Source organism: Diplotaxodon limnothrissa, linkage group LG11 (genome assembly GCF_057381915.1).
Source record: "Diplotaxodon limnothrissa isolate DT_005_m linkage group LG11, D_limnothrissa_male_GT1.1, whole genome shotgun sequence".
Taxonomy (NCBI): Eukaryota; Metazoa; Chordata; class Actinopteri; order Cichliformes; family Cichlidae; genus Diplotaxodon; species Diplotaxodon limnothrissa.
In genome coordinates this window covers 19,963,538-19,978,085 of record NC_140606.1, presented here as the reverse complement: position 1 = coordinate 19,978,085, position 14,548 = coordinate 19,963,538, and the positions used below count along the sequence as shown (strand labels likewise).

Sequence of the window (14,548 nt, the reverse complement as noted above, 5' to 3'; positions counted from 1 at the left end):
CTCCTCCACTATTTGTCACCATGCCCTCCCTTTACTCCACCTGCTGATATTCCACAAAATCAGCCATAGGGTTTTGTTGATATTGTAAAGATGCATGCTGGGTGATCTGAAGCTTGAGTGTGCTGGGAGCTGTGTCCAACAGTTGCCCGGGAACATGAGGCAACAGGCTGTAAATATCACACAGCTGGTGCTGGCAGAACACCCTCAAGGTTGGGCTCGCCGGGTCACATTTTCAGTGGCCCAGTTACACGCCAACCTTTTCCCAACCCCCAACCCTTCACTCTCAGCCCCATTGATGGTTCTATCTGTTTCCCAGCGAGGAGCAAATCTATTAGACTTTTCCTCCTCCTCTTACAAAACCCGATTCATTATTGTAATGCATCTTGAAGCTGGTGTGCAATGCATGAACCTTGGCATTAATGCCTTCAAGATGTCAGTGTCTCAGTGCCTATATGTGTTTGCAATTAAGACAGGAGGGGGGGGGGGACTGGAAAAGACCAGGGGAAAAAAGTGGTTAGAATCCCAAGTGGATGCTTTTCATTTGTGCAAGAAAAATGAAATGTCTTCAAATTAATTTTCAGCTTACGAATTAATCAACCGATTAACACTGGTTTGAGCTCAGCCTGCCATTTAACCTTCAACCTTTAAATGCCCCTAACACTGGAGAGTTTATTTCTGGTCCTTCTGTTTTTAATGAGGCAGAAGAGCATGTTCATTTTGATCACTCTTCTGGTCTGCTACATCTTTTCTGTTTTTGGTCAAATTAAACCACAGGTGCAAGACCACCTCAGACACCTGCTGATTTGATTTCATTTGATTCCCAGTTGAACAGCGCATCTGATTGGATCATTTGTCAAATTGTATTTTGTCCAACTTGTCAGACCTATTTTGATGGAACCTTGAGTGATAAATGAATATTGGTAAATTATTGATCCATGTCTACCTCAAAGTGAGCCACAGATCAGTCATTTTCCAAGCCTGGTGCAGAGGTCATGACTTCAACAGCTATATCCAGGCAAACTGCACACATCTTGAAACATGAAGCCCTGAACTCCTGTGCAGATATTTAGGCTATGTCTGTGATATTTTGCCAGCAGGGCCTGCTTAATGATATTTTTATATATTTCATTAGCAGTCAATATAATTTTCTTATATTTATATCATGACAAACAGTCACTGTTACTGATAGTGCACTTTAGCTTAGCTTCCTTTAGAGGATCATGTATCTTTTTGCCAGTGATTGCAAAAACCAACAAGTTTGCTGGTTTGATTCTTTTCACGTAAGCTGTGCTACAGAGAGCAATTTGTGATACCTAGCTTTCTACTGATTTTTTTTCTTTTTAAGTTTAGTTCTATGAGGTACTCTCTTATAGTCAGCATATTATGCATAGTAAATTGTGGCTGGCACATCACCAGCCACCATTTGTTACCATTTCCCTCCTGTCAGATCTTCTGGGAAAACTTATTTTAGGACCAAAAAACAAAACACATTTGACATCAATTGACCAGACAGTCCTGTCTGACACAAACTGACTATCAATCCCAGCATCAGTAAGAGTTATCGAAGTGTAATTTGAATCGAATCTTTTACGCTATTTAAAATTCGTGTTTCTTGACTGTGGCTTTAAAACACCCGATACTTTTCCACTTTGTGTTGTTAGCCAGAAGTCACATGAACCTCCCCGAAGTGCCAGCTACATCAACATTGGTAAACAGCAGCCGGTGATTCATGGGGCATTTTTTGGATTATGTATTCTTCACTTAAATGCCACTGGCTGGTGATTGTGTACCTCTGTTCAGGGTCACTGTCTGTTGTCTGAAAAAGACATTTTTTAGCAACTTTAATGGATGCTTTTTCTCAACAATAAGAGAGTTTATTGCCTCAGTAATTTTCTTTGAACAACTGTGTGAACATTGTGCCAGTGTTGTTGGGTTTTTTTTTATTTTTTATTTTACTTGGTCCTTAAGTTCAGAACAGCCTGTTTTTACAGCTTATTTTATTTCCTGTGTTGAATTTGTTCTCGGCTTGCATTTTTGTGCTGGTTTAACTCCTGGATTTGTGTTAGTTTTTTCATAACCATTAAACGTTATACGTCTGCTGGGTATTTAAATTGACCCTCATTACAATTGGTATAAGCACATACATATAGGTTTCAGACAATTCCCATGACATTGGCAGCTTTCTGTCCATAAAGCGTTAGAAACTGATTTTAGTCTAGGTTGATGTAATCATAGCTTGGGCTCGAATGGACAGCACATAGTGGGTGTCTGCAGTGGAGCTGGTTGCGATCAGCTTTAGCAGATGTTGGTGCTGAGTGGGAAAAGTAATGGATTTCTCTGTAGTCCTTTGGCAAGGCTCCAGCAGCCGAGAACCATCTTCACCACCACTACTCCTCCCCCTGACGGCCAACCCTCTACCGCTGACTGTTATCTCTTTGCTCCAGGCTGCTCCACTGCCACTTTACACACCAGGATGGTAAAGAATGGACATACAGGAAAACACACATAAACACAGACAAGCACAGAGACAGATAATACTCAGGCCTGACCAATATAGACGCGCTAGTGTTGTACTGGAGATTTATCATATGGGCATACCGATAACCTTCCCCCAAAAATGTTTTAAGCTTAATGACTAATGTATTTTCTGTTCATTATGAGCGAGTAAACATTCATCAGCTTAAAGATCATTGGGGAAAACAATGGTCATCACTTTTCTTAGGATCATCATGTTTCTTTTTAACCAGGCGTATTCTGTCTCAAACTCATTTTTAAAAATTAACTCAGTACAATGATATAAGAGTCAAGTTGGGGCAATGTCTAAATTAGCATTTTCTTACATGCCACGCAGTCTATGTTCATTCACACTAGTGAAAATGGCATATAACATACATTTGTAGTTATTAGCTGACATTGCAGGGTGCAGTGCGACACTAAAAAACCCGTGCCTGAACCCATAACAGCAGGGAAAAACTGCTGAAATAAAGCACTTATAGTGTATTTTAATTAAAACTGTCCTGTTTCAGGTTTTGTTCTGCTTGAATTATCACTCATTTCTGACCCAAATATCTCACAGTAGCTGTCAGACTTTAGTGTGCACACACAGAGATGGATCATCATCTGATTACATCATGCCGTCCATCGTAAAAGCCAACAGAATGCTATACTGACAGAGATCATGTTTAACCCAAACACCCTCTTTTCCTGCTACATTTTGTGGCATGCAAGTGTATCTCTTTCCCTCCAGGTTCTGGCACATTAAGCCCGTAGCAGAAACATTGGTCGTATTGAATTGGAAATATCGAGGGCAGTGTTAGCCTCGGGGGCAGCCAGGCAGGTTGTCAGAAGGAAGGTCAGTAGTTCACAAACCTTGACTGGCTGGGAAAATCTGGATGGCATGCCCTTTAGCAAGTCATTTAACCCCTGATTGCCCAAAGGAAGATTTTTTTATTTTTTTATTGTCTGACTGTAAAAGACAGTTGCAACATGAAGCTTCCAGCTACGGCTCTGCATAAAAGTGAAGCAAGTTATTGCAGAATAGAGCATTCTTGTCAACTTTTTCCTCATGAATAAATGTTAAAATCATAATATAGCCCCTGTACCTCGTGGGTTTCCACCCACATCATTGGAATAGAAGATTTGATGCTTTGAAATGTTTAACAGCCAGTAGTAGATGTCAGGGATGGTGATGCACTGCAATATTTTCTAACCATTCTTTTTATGGACTAATCTTTGTTACAGACTGTCCTAAGGCTGTGACCTGATGTGCCCTCTCTAGAACTTAGCTGACACATTTCTACAGTAACAGTATTTTTCATTTTTATGCTCTTTATGATGCTCTCTTAAGGCTCTTTAATTTGATGACCAGATTCTCAGTTGGCTTACTTTTCTGCATTGTGCCTTTTTTGTCTTTATGAAACAGCACATTATAATGGATTGCATTTTTTTTTTTTAATTGTCAGATATTTTGAGGCTGGTGGGTTTTTTTTTGGTACATACTATAGAATGTAGTGTGCATCTTCAAAGGACACTGAAGACAACCCCAAACTGATGTAATTAAGAAGAACAGAAAAGAACTGACATCTTGTACGAATACTTTTTTTCATTTCTAGATTTCTTGTGTGGTAGGGCGTCTCTGCTTTGGTACAAAGTGTATGAAAACATCTCGCATTAGAAGCCACAGAGCTTTATCAACTTCAAATTGCCCAATTTATCTAAAGAGATGATGAATTTTTCATCAAACCTGAACAGCCGATATTTGTGCTTAAAAACTATAGAAATGTAGCACAGCTGTACTTTCAATGATTGCAGTTTCCTTAAAAGTTCTATATTCCTTTTATTCAGTTTTCCTAACTCCAGCCATAATAAATTGTTAAAGACTAGCCTTTCAATGGCCTCTTGGGGAATAAAGCATATAAACGCATTAGGCGTTCCCCAGGGTGCTAATCTGGGTCCACGGTAGATTCCTAATTATCAGTGTTTATCTTTTCATTGTCCAGAGCCTCTCTATCACTCGTGTCTGCTCAGTGAAGTAACAGACACACTCCAGGCTCTCCGCTTCCCATGTGAGAGCAGAGATTCTGCCTGACATCAGACATGGGAAGCGAGCTGCAGCAGCATGAAGGGTAAAAGGTCGAGACTTGACCACCCCAGGCAGATAAAGCAGCCTTTTCATGTGTGATCAGCCCACAGCCTAAAGACAAATCCCTCAGTTTGCTGCCTTTGAACTTCACTGCAACTGCAGTGAGTCCCCTACTCTCTCTGTGGCTGACAAAGAGAGAATGAACGCACACCCTATTATTTTATTAAAATATTTCGCCACCACTTCTTTACTTTCCTTCATTTGAAGCTGAATGAAAGGAATGAATGTGCAACATAAAGAAATGCCTGCTCTTTCCAGGAGTACACTAATTAGGTGATCCAGGTAGAATTCATTATCCTTTGCTAGTTTTCCTATTAAATTGGTGATACTGAAAATGGAGACGAGGAGGATGAACGAAAGCGGATGAGATGGATTTTTATAAAATAATTTTGTTTAAGGGGCTGGAACAAAATATGTGAAAGATCTTGCCAGTATAATACATTCAGTTCCTGCAGCTCACTGTAGATGCTTAGTGTAAAAAATCGGGCTCAGGCAGCCTCCAGTTCTCCATCAAGCCTTTTTACAAAGCAATTATGACATTCATAACACTCTTTCTTCAGCCCCCTTCCACTCTTTCCCATCAGTGCATAATTCATAGGCAACTCATCTCCAAAGCTAAGCCAATTGCATCCTCTCTAAACGAGCATGCAGTGCAGCTCCCACAGCAGCACAAAAGGAATGTCAGTCTCATGACAGACTATTTCACGTTCTTTGTTTCATAAGAATGGATGTAAATAGAGGGCGTTCTTCTGCTGCTGCTCTCCCAGGTAGAGGGAATGCAAACAATGCTGCGGACCTGATGTGTGTACTTGCTGCTTTCCAGATGATTTAGCTCTGTAATTCTGCCACTTGGCTGCCACTGTGTGTGTGTGTGTGCGCACGTGCAGCCTGTGCTGTGTGTCCACACAATCTGTGTGTGTGTATATATATATATATATATATATATATATGTATGTGTGTGTGTGTATATATATATATATATATATATATATATATATATATATATATATATATATATATATATATATATATATATATATATATATATATATATATATATATATATGAGTGCTATTTTTAAAGATGAACCGTAAATAGCAGTAACAGGGCCTAAAACGGTCTTTGCCTCTGTTGCCATTCCTGGGCTGCTGCCGTCTCATTCATTCATGAGTTTGCATGAATTTGCAGAAACACTCTGGGCTTTCTTGCTCTGACTTGCCCTTTTAAAATATGGACTTCGTGATGTACCCATCCTCTGTTTTTGATCAGGCACCGTAGCGTATCCCAGACCACCCTTATTTCATGGTTAGTTAGACGTATGAGTGAATTAGACACACGTTTTTACACTCGTCATCTTTCGCTGTTCTGCATGGAATTAGGTCAGCATTCAGTTTAGGTAATAAGGCGTAATGATATTAATGGTCAGAAAATGACATTCGCCATCCTGTCTTTTAAATATGAAGTGTCACTGGAGATCTGCCCACTCATTTTGTTTGCAGATGTGTCTGGTATCTTTCGTGAGAAAATCTGTTTGAAAAGACTGAAAATTGCATTTTAACCACATTGATTATTTATATGGATATTTCATGGATTTAAAGGGAGAATAATTCCCTTTAGCATAGTGCAGATCGTCATATTGTCTTGTCACTACTGAGCTTCCTGTAGAGAAATGATCAATGCATAAGACGGTGTTTTGAAAATGGGAAATGAGCAGAATCCGCAGACTCTCTAATGTGCCTCTGATCGGGGATTCACATTCGGCGTGTCAGGCGGCCTGGGCCGGGCAGCCGGTTGCCGTGGGCGACGAGCAGATCAGTGATGTGGCGGTGATGCCTCTAATGAAGCTGACACAGCACAGCCTCCCGACTCGCGGGCCCCTGAGGGCCTCTTGCTCTGCATGTAGAGCCACAAACACTCCCACCCCCCTCACCTACTCTTCATTTCAGCCAAATGTGCTTCTGATTTGATAGTGCCTCAAATGGATTGCTGCATCATTTATTCTCTTGTATATGTTGGGTTTGTAGTAGCTAAATAAGGTCATAATATACAAACAAAGCCTCGCTCTCCTTGCCCTTTTCAGAATCTCTGTCTCTCTCAGCCTGATAAATGTCTCTTGTGTTGTTTTCCAGAAGCTGCCCAGCTGAGGTGAAGGGGAGGGCAGAAGATCCTAGTTCAGCTTGAGTGTGGATGACCTGCCCCCAGAAACAGGACCATGATCTGAAAAGCGTGCTGTACACAGAGCCCCGTTCTTCCTTTCTTCCTTCTCCCTCTTTTTTTGTTTTTGTTTTTTTCTATCTTGCTGGTGAAAGCCTCCCTGCCTGGGTCCTTCAAACAGGGTCAGTGTGCACAGCGAGGGCAAACTGAAAGCGAATAGAGATTCAAAGAGGAGGAAAAGTAACAGCAGCCATCCGTGACCTCACATCTTGTCACTTTCCCCTGATCCTCCCACTGCAACACCAGAACCATGGGGAGGAAAAAGATCCAGATTCAGAGGATCACTGACGAACGCAACAAACAGGTTAGAACAAATGACCTGAACTGTCATGATATGGAAAGAAACTCCTGTTAAACTTTCCTGTTTCAGAAACCAAAATTAAAGAACTAAAGTTTTCAACAAAGTTAATATAAGTAGCTGGATAATTATAAATAGCTGGATTTGTGGATCAGTCCTGTGGTATTTGAAAATGAATCCTGTATTGACCCTGTTTCATGTGCATGCATAAGGAAATCCCAAACGCCCTTGTAGTGAAGAATATGATAAATGTCATGCAGTGTTAGGTAATCAAGATTTAATATTGAGTTTTATTTAATTTTTTCAGGAGCTTAATTTCATAAAAACTGGCATAATTATTGTAAGGAACTTGTAATATAAAATGAACACATTAAATAGCTTGTTTGCAAATGTGGTCCATTGCTATAGACATTATGTTGTTCATATAAGAAATGAATTGCACAGCTTATACATTATGATGTACATTTATAATAAAGCTGGACCTTGCAGTTGTTAAAATGGGGTAAGTATCTCTGCACAGACAACACTAGATGACTTTGATATGTCGCCGAGTGGGTTTCTTCTGCTGATAGCACCACTGTACCACAAGGCAGTTGTATTTGACCCATCTGGAGTGATCGTGGGACAGTTTGTGTCATTACTTTATCTTCTTCGGTCTCAGTTTCCACTTGCTTGAGAAACTTGCAGCAGAAAACACAGGCAGCACACAGTCCAGACATTGTTGTTAACTTTGTTAATGCACTCATTAGCTATGCTGTAGCTAAATGGTTACACTGAAGGCTAAAGACAAAATTAACAACCACACACATATTTGTTTAATTTCTGAGCTAAACTTCACGATCCAGTCGGGAGTGTTAAATGACCCATATATAGCCAGTAGATGCAGGCTTTCACTGAGCTGATTTCTCTGTATAGCTCTCATCTGTCCTGCTCAGATCTAAGAAAGAAATGATCATTTTCACTTTTCCAGCACTGAATTCCATTGTGGTGACAGAATACTTTAGCTCAGGCAATAAGAAATTCCCACAGGGATCCTTTCCGTTTTTCATATGTCCCATGTAGCATGAACAACATAGTTGCAGCTCTCTCAAGAGTGCCACAACAGAACAGTATAATAGCATTGTGTTTTATGAGGCTCATATGTGTCGGGGGGTTTCTCTGACACCTCCCCTTCCTACAGTGGAAAAAGGCAAGAAAAAAAAAAGTATGATATTTCCCCAAAAAACAGACTCGGTCCCTCTGGTTACATCAGTGGCATTGTCAGAGAGGATGAAAGGGTAAATGATCCATCTAAAATGAGTCAACTGGTAAATGGGCTTCGCTCCATTGAGCAGATTGAGTAATGGATTTGACGTGCCCACCTTCAAAAACAGAGAGAGAAGAAAAACAAGATGGAGACAGGCGTAGGGAGAGAAACAAGGTGCCTGACTGAATAAGACCCGAGCAGTGTAAAAGCGAGGTGGCCGTAGGGTTTGGAAAATCATCCTCAGTTTTCTTCTCATCAATCTTAGCAGGTTGCATTTCGATAAAGAAGAGGAAGCAGTGCCTGCAGGGGGTCGGTGAAGTATGATGACTTGTTATTCATCAGTACACAATTGGACATAAAGGAGGAATGGGTTGTAGCTGTTTCTGCTCGAGCAGCCAGTGTTTGTGTCAGGTGTTGAACAGTTTATCAATAAGGTGATGAACTCTGTGGTAATACATGATCATAATGTCACAATCCCAAATTAATCATTGACTGCGATCAAGCGATTTCCCCGCAGAAAATGATTTCTTAATCACTTTGTCAAACCAGTCAGCGTGATGACATTCTGATGCTCCTATCGAACCGAAGCTGTAGTGAGCATTTACATTTCACCTTCTCCCCCCCCCCCCCTTTTTTTTTTCTTGTTTATCTGATGTTCTCAGTGAGAGCAGTTGACACAGTAAAGCAGGATTCAGTTGTTCTCTCAATGACATTTAGTGTTTGATATGGAACAGACTATGAAATAAGTGGTTTTTAGATGCTTTCTCTGTGTTGCTTCAGCTAATGAACAGTGCAGCTTCTGAAAGGAAATCAAATGAATTTTGGAGTACATGCAGCCCGTCACCCTCCTACATGTTGATTCAGAGATGCTGCCATAAGCTCTGCAAAATAAACAGCGTTCAGAGTGTGGGCCCCGGCTGGAAACATGACAACATCTCAAATACCACATTTCTTACAAAGACAAAGACGCATGAAAAAGAACAGGACTGGCATGTTGGAATGCTTTGATTTATTTGTTTATTTCTTTTTATGGAAGAGTGTTTGTCACATCAAAGATAACACAGAAAGAGTTGACTTTTCATTAACACTGTGACCCATTTTAGCAAGAAGATGTAAGAAGAAGAAAGATTCGCTGCCAGAAATCAAAGAATCCTGAATCGCTAATCAGATTTATGTTAAGCAACAGCTGTAGTGCATAGTGCAATGCAAGAATTACATTCATCATCGGCTTGTTTTGGAAATTAAATTTCAAGGAACAAGAAAACTCACTTAAAACTATTACTCCAGGGATGCTAGTATAAACTATCCGCTTAAGATTTATCTTTTTGTTTTGCTAACACTGACCCCAAAGTTAGAGATGATATTTTGATTCTGATTTTGCATCAGATTTTGGGGCAGTTGCTCTCCAGTACACTGCTTCTCCATCTGTTTTTCTTTGTTAAGTCTAATGAGTATTGTAGTCGTGCATTTAGCGTCACTATTATTAGTCCATCATACCAAACTGATTGGAGAAAACGTGATTTCACAGACGTCTCTATGATGTGTAGTTTTAAATATTAAGAAACCCTTGTGCCTCAACTCCCATTGCAAAGCATTTTCTGATCATTCAGATTAGAAACTGTTAAATAAAACATGCATGTGCAGTAAGCAAATGGGACTTTATCAGTTTATGGTTAATTCAGATGATCAGCTATTAGACACATCAAAGCACTTCTTTACATTTATGCAAATATTTATTGATTTTAACATTTAAACCAGCTCCTGATACAGATTTAGCATATTGTAATGAGTATTTCTGTATTGTCGCTGACTCTAAAAGTAAACTAATTTAAGCTTGTCGTGCCATTAATTTTTTGGGGGGTTTTTAACATCGCTGTTGAATTAATTGTAGGCCTGTAGATCAATTATTGGGGCAATTTCATGCAAAATGTTCCAGTGGGAATTCACATACCCATCTGTAGAAAAAAAAATAAATAGATATGAGTCAGGTGTAAACTAATCCTCAGCGGCACCCCCAGCCAACGTTACAGCTTTGATGCATACGTTCATAATTCAGCTAAAATCTGAACATGAACTTTTCCAAGCTAAAGATTGTTCTACAAAGTTGAGCATTTGCTTTTTGCTTCCATCTAGCAAAACATACAATTCTAAGCCATGTTTCTGAATCTGCATGATCTTTTACACATGAAAAAATCTCATGTGCAGTACTTTTTTATGAGCCTTGAAGCAGCTTTCAATAAATGTTTTAAAATATCTGTGAATGGAAAAAGGTAATTGTGCAGAATTTTTTCTTTCACTGCTAAATAAGTTGAATTTCAGCATTTCAGCTGATCTAAATTTTTTTCAAGTGTAGCCCATTGTTGAAGAATAATCAGTCTCCTAACTGAAGTAGTTGTAGTTATAGCAAATTTACTGAGAGTCCACAGGATTAACATTTTAGAACAGATAACTTTTAGTAGTTGTTGGAATATAGTCATGCATAAAGAAGTATTTAAAAGTCTAACGATTTATGAAGCATTAAGCATCAATCTGTTGTGTGGTGTCCGCAGCGATGTGGACATTGTATCGGCCTGCTCTCTTGAAGTGAGAAGTGATTGTGAAAGCAAAGCTGTTGATCTCCATTCCTACCCACACCTGTGGCCACAAGCTGTGGGTAGTGACCGAAAAAATGAGATACAAGTAGTGGAAATGAGCTTCCTCGGAAGGGTGTCTGGGCAGAGCTGCTGCTCCTCCATATTAAAAGGAGCCAGATGAGGTGGTTTGGGCATCGGACTAGGAAGCCTCTTAAGGCATCTGTGAGGTGGGATTTTTTTGAGCATGTCCTTCTGGCCGAAGACCCCAGGGTATACCCAAAACATGCTTGGGTAGCTTGGAACACTTAGTGCTCCCCTCAAAAAGAGCTAGAAGAGGCTGCAAGAGAAAGAAGCTAACTGCAAGTTGACCCGAGCACTATCAAGAGCAATCTCGATACCATTTGAATTATTCTCCATAGTTTCTTATCTTGCATATAAATGGATCCAATGCCACTCTCTTAGACTGCAATTTGTAGCTCTCATCCTGTTCTGTAGTTCATCGTGAACTGTAGTCCAACGTGCAGAAAAACCCCTGTGCTGAGATAACCCACGTTGGAAAGCAGATCAAGATTCAATTTTGCACATGCACTGTAACTCTAAACTTCTAGGCATTATTCAACAGAATAGCACATGAGAAAACAAATCTCTAACACACTAATATTAGACACTTGATGTTTTGTTTTTTTGTTTTTTTACCTGTCAGCTATTGCACCGATTTGCACCGATGGCACACATAGTTGTCTGGTGAATTCATAGCTAGCAGAGGGATACTGTGTGTACTGTATCCTGCACACTCAACCCAGGCGGCGTTCTGGCCTAAATCAGTATTTCCAGTAGTAAAAACTCTCTCTGAAGTGGACTATCTCCTGCGGTGTGCTGTGGAAAAGCAGAGCTTTGACAAATGGTCCAGCATCATTCTCCCAACATTTTCCAGAATTCATATGTGAAAAAAATGAAGGACAATACAGTGTAGCGATACCATAGGACAAGAGAGACTCTGGAGAAGCAGCTGATTATTTTGCTCATTTGTTTGTTTGTAGCACAGTTCTTGGCAATTAAAATATTACTAGAGGAGCACCTTAATTAAAAGTGAAGAGGATATTGTAATGGCAATTTACAGTTCAATTCTGTCTCTCTTTTACACACAACAAATGCAATTCCAGTAGATACAGTTTTATTTACAATAACTTTTGAATCGCTTAACATTTTAAAATAAAAATAGCATATCATTGTTCTGTAGATCCTTGAAAGCTCGTACCTGTACTGATTAGTATAGTGAGACCCGGTGTATTTATTTATTTATTAATTAATTTTTTCCTCAACTGTTCAAACTGTATGTGTGAGCGAGACTGTAAGCTAGCAAATGAAAGAGAGGGTTTTGGCTACAGGAAACAGCAAGAGGAGGTTGTGGTTGTCAGTGGTGGTTTCCTCATCCATCTGCCACACAACCACAACCTCGCCAAGACACATGCACGCACGCACACGCACTCAAATGAAACCACTCGCCCCCTTTCTTTCTTACTCTTCTCACTGAGGATGTCTTATTCTTCAGTTGCCATTGGTTACCTGGCAATTCAGCTCTTAATGTCAATTACCTCCAGCTTGTTTATCCTTTGTGGTAAACAGCAAGATTGAAGCTCAGACCAAAAGTCACTACCCCACTGCTTACTTTTTTCTAAAAAAAGAAAGACGGACAGAGGTTTTGTTTGGGATGTGGGACTGATTTTGTTTGCTTTAAGCACTGGTGGATGACCTTATAATTTTTTTAGGGAGCAGTTGTTGTTTGCAGTGGCTTCTCTCTACATCACCAGTCTTGTCATCCCGCACAACTGTAATTTCCTCCCTTACCAACATCGCCACATAATTTATCTGCTCATTCTGTGTGTGTGTCTGTGTGTGTGAGACAGAGAGAGAAAGAGAGGAAGAGGAGTGGAGAGATATGTAGATAGGCAGAGAGATAAAGATGGGGAGGAGGTGTGGGGGTGAGATGATGGTAGCAGTGTGTGATGAGGTGGGAAATGGGGGGCGGAGGGGAGGAGAGGAGTCGGTTGCCCATGGATACGACCCCGATATAATTTGATTTGTGGCAGCAGGAAGCAATGAGTGAGCGAGTGCGAAGGGAGGGAGGAAGGGAGGATGTGGAAAAAGCAAGAGAGAGAGAAGAGAGGAAGAGAAAACGAGGGCGAGAAAATAAGAGAGGAGAAGGAGGGATGAGGGAGGCTTAAACATGTCGGGTGCAGAAAGGAGCAAGAGATGGAAGAGATGAAGTGATTGTAGGAGAGAACGATGCACAGATTGAAGGTCTCACTTGCTGCTTTTCCTGCTTTCATCCTCAGTGTCTCTATCTTATCTCTACCACTCTATTTGTTCTCTCTTTCTTTCTGTATTCAATTCATTTCAATTATAGTTTCAGTTCAGAACTCAGCTGCCAGCGGAGCAGCCTTCTGCCACAGAAATGTGGCCTCTGTCGATGCAGGTAAACCCTAGAGGCAGTATCAGAATATCATTAATACGTTTATTTGGCGACAGATATATTATAATGCATTGTAATTACCATAAATGGACAAAAAAAGCTCAACACTCTCATTCTTAAACATAAAACCAGAAGATGGTTATTCCATTAGGGTTGCAGTTTTGCTCTTAAAAGCCTAGTAAATGCGATTAAATTTTGATGAAGACTTTTTTAAAGGTCTCGAATATCTGTAAAAAATTGCAGTGAAATCAGTGCAACGTTTGTAAAAACACTTCACTTAATATTAAAAATGTCAGAAATATTCTTGATTTTTTTTTCCAATTTAAAAGCAAAAAAAGTAAACCAATCAGTCCATTACTGAAATTAATGTAAAATAGCTAAAAATCTTCAAGGTCAAACATGTGACTCCCTCTCCCTCAGTAAACGTCACCAATCTCCAGATGTACAGAACAAAAAGCTTTCTTAGAATGAGAATCAAAGATTTAAAGGGACTTTAGGACTTAAGGTTACATAAGAAAGTGCAGTAAACTGCAGGAAACTTGTAAGCATGCTGCACTTCAGGTCACAGCCACAATCATTGATGTCACAGCAGGTTTTTGGCTTGCACGTCTGATGGAAAATGTGTTGATGTCATTCGTGGGTGTGGCCTGAAGTGCAGCATGCTTGAAATCTTTCTGCCTCTTCAACACCATCTGTGTACACATTGACTTTTATTTCCATTTCTCCCATATCAAATGCTCGATATTGTAGCAGTACCTGAAGCTTTTTCTTCTTTTTCTTCTGCTAATCTTCTTCTCCTTGCATGTGTTTGTGTTTGTGCAATCCTGTGTGTTTAATCCAAACAAAGCCAAATCTCTCTGGATTGTAAATACCAGTTGGTTATAGCGGGGAAGCGCTTCTAAAGCCAACCGGCAGACAACAAGGGACCCTGTGCTTTAGCAACACTCCCAGTTCTGTTCAGCTTGTTCACAACTGAGCGGGCTTGTGTGTGTGTGTGTGTGTGTGTGTGTGTGTGTGTGTGTGTGCGCGCATAAGGGAAAGGGAGAAATAACGTGTGAGAGAAGGAAAGTGCAGAAAAGAGAGCGGGAGAGAGTGTGTGACA

General features: G+C 40.2%; 1 protein-coding gene across 11 annotated transcripts in view; it reads left to right on the top strand.

Annotated features, from left to right (window-relative positions):
- Positions 1-14,548, top strand: part of mef2d (myocyte enhancer factor 2d) — a 101,914-nt gene that overhangs the window by 33,455 nt on the left and 53,911 nt on the right. For all 11 annotated transcript variants that reach the window (XM_085366307.1, XM_085366315.1, XM_085366313.1 and 8 more), the window contains exon 2: positions 6,772-7,160. In XM_085366307.1, the coding sequence (XP_085222433.1) occupies positions 7,107-7,160 (54 nt within the window). In that variant the 5' untranslated portion in view covers positions 6,772-7,106. The remainder of the gene's footprint in view (positions 1-6,771; positions 7,161-14,548) is intronic.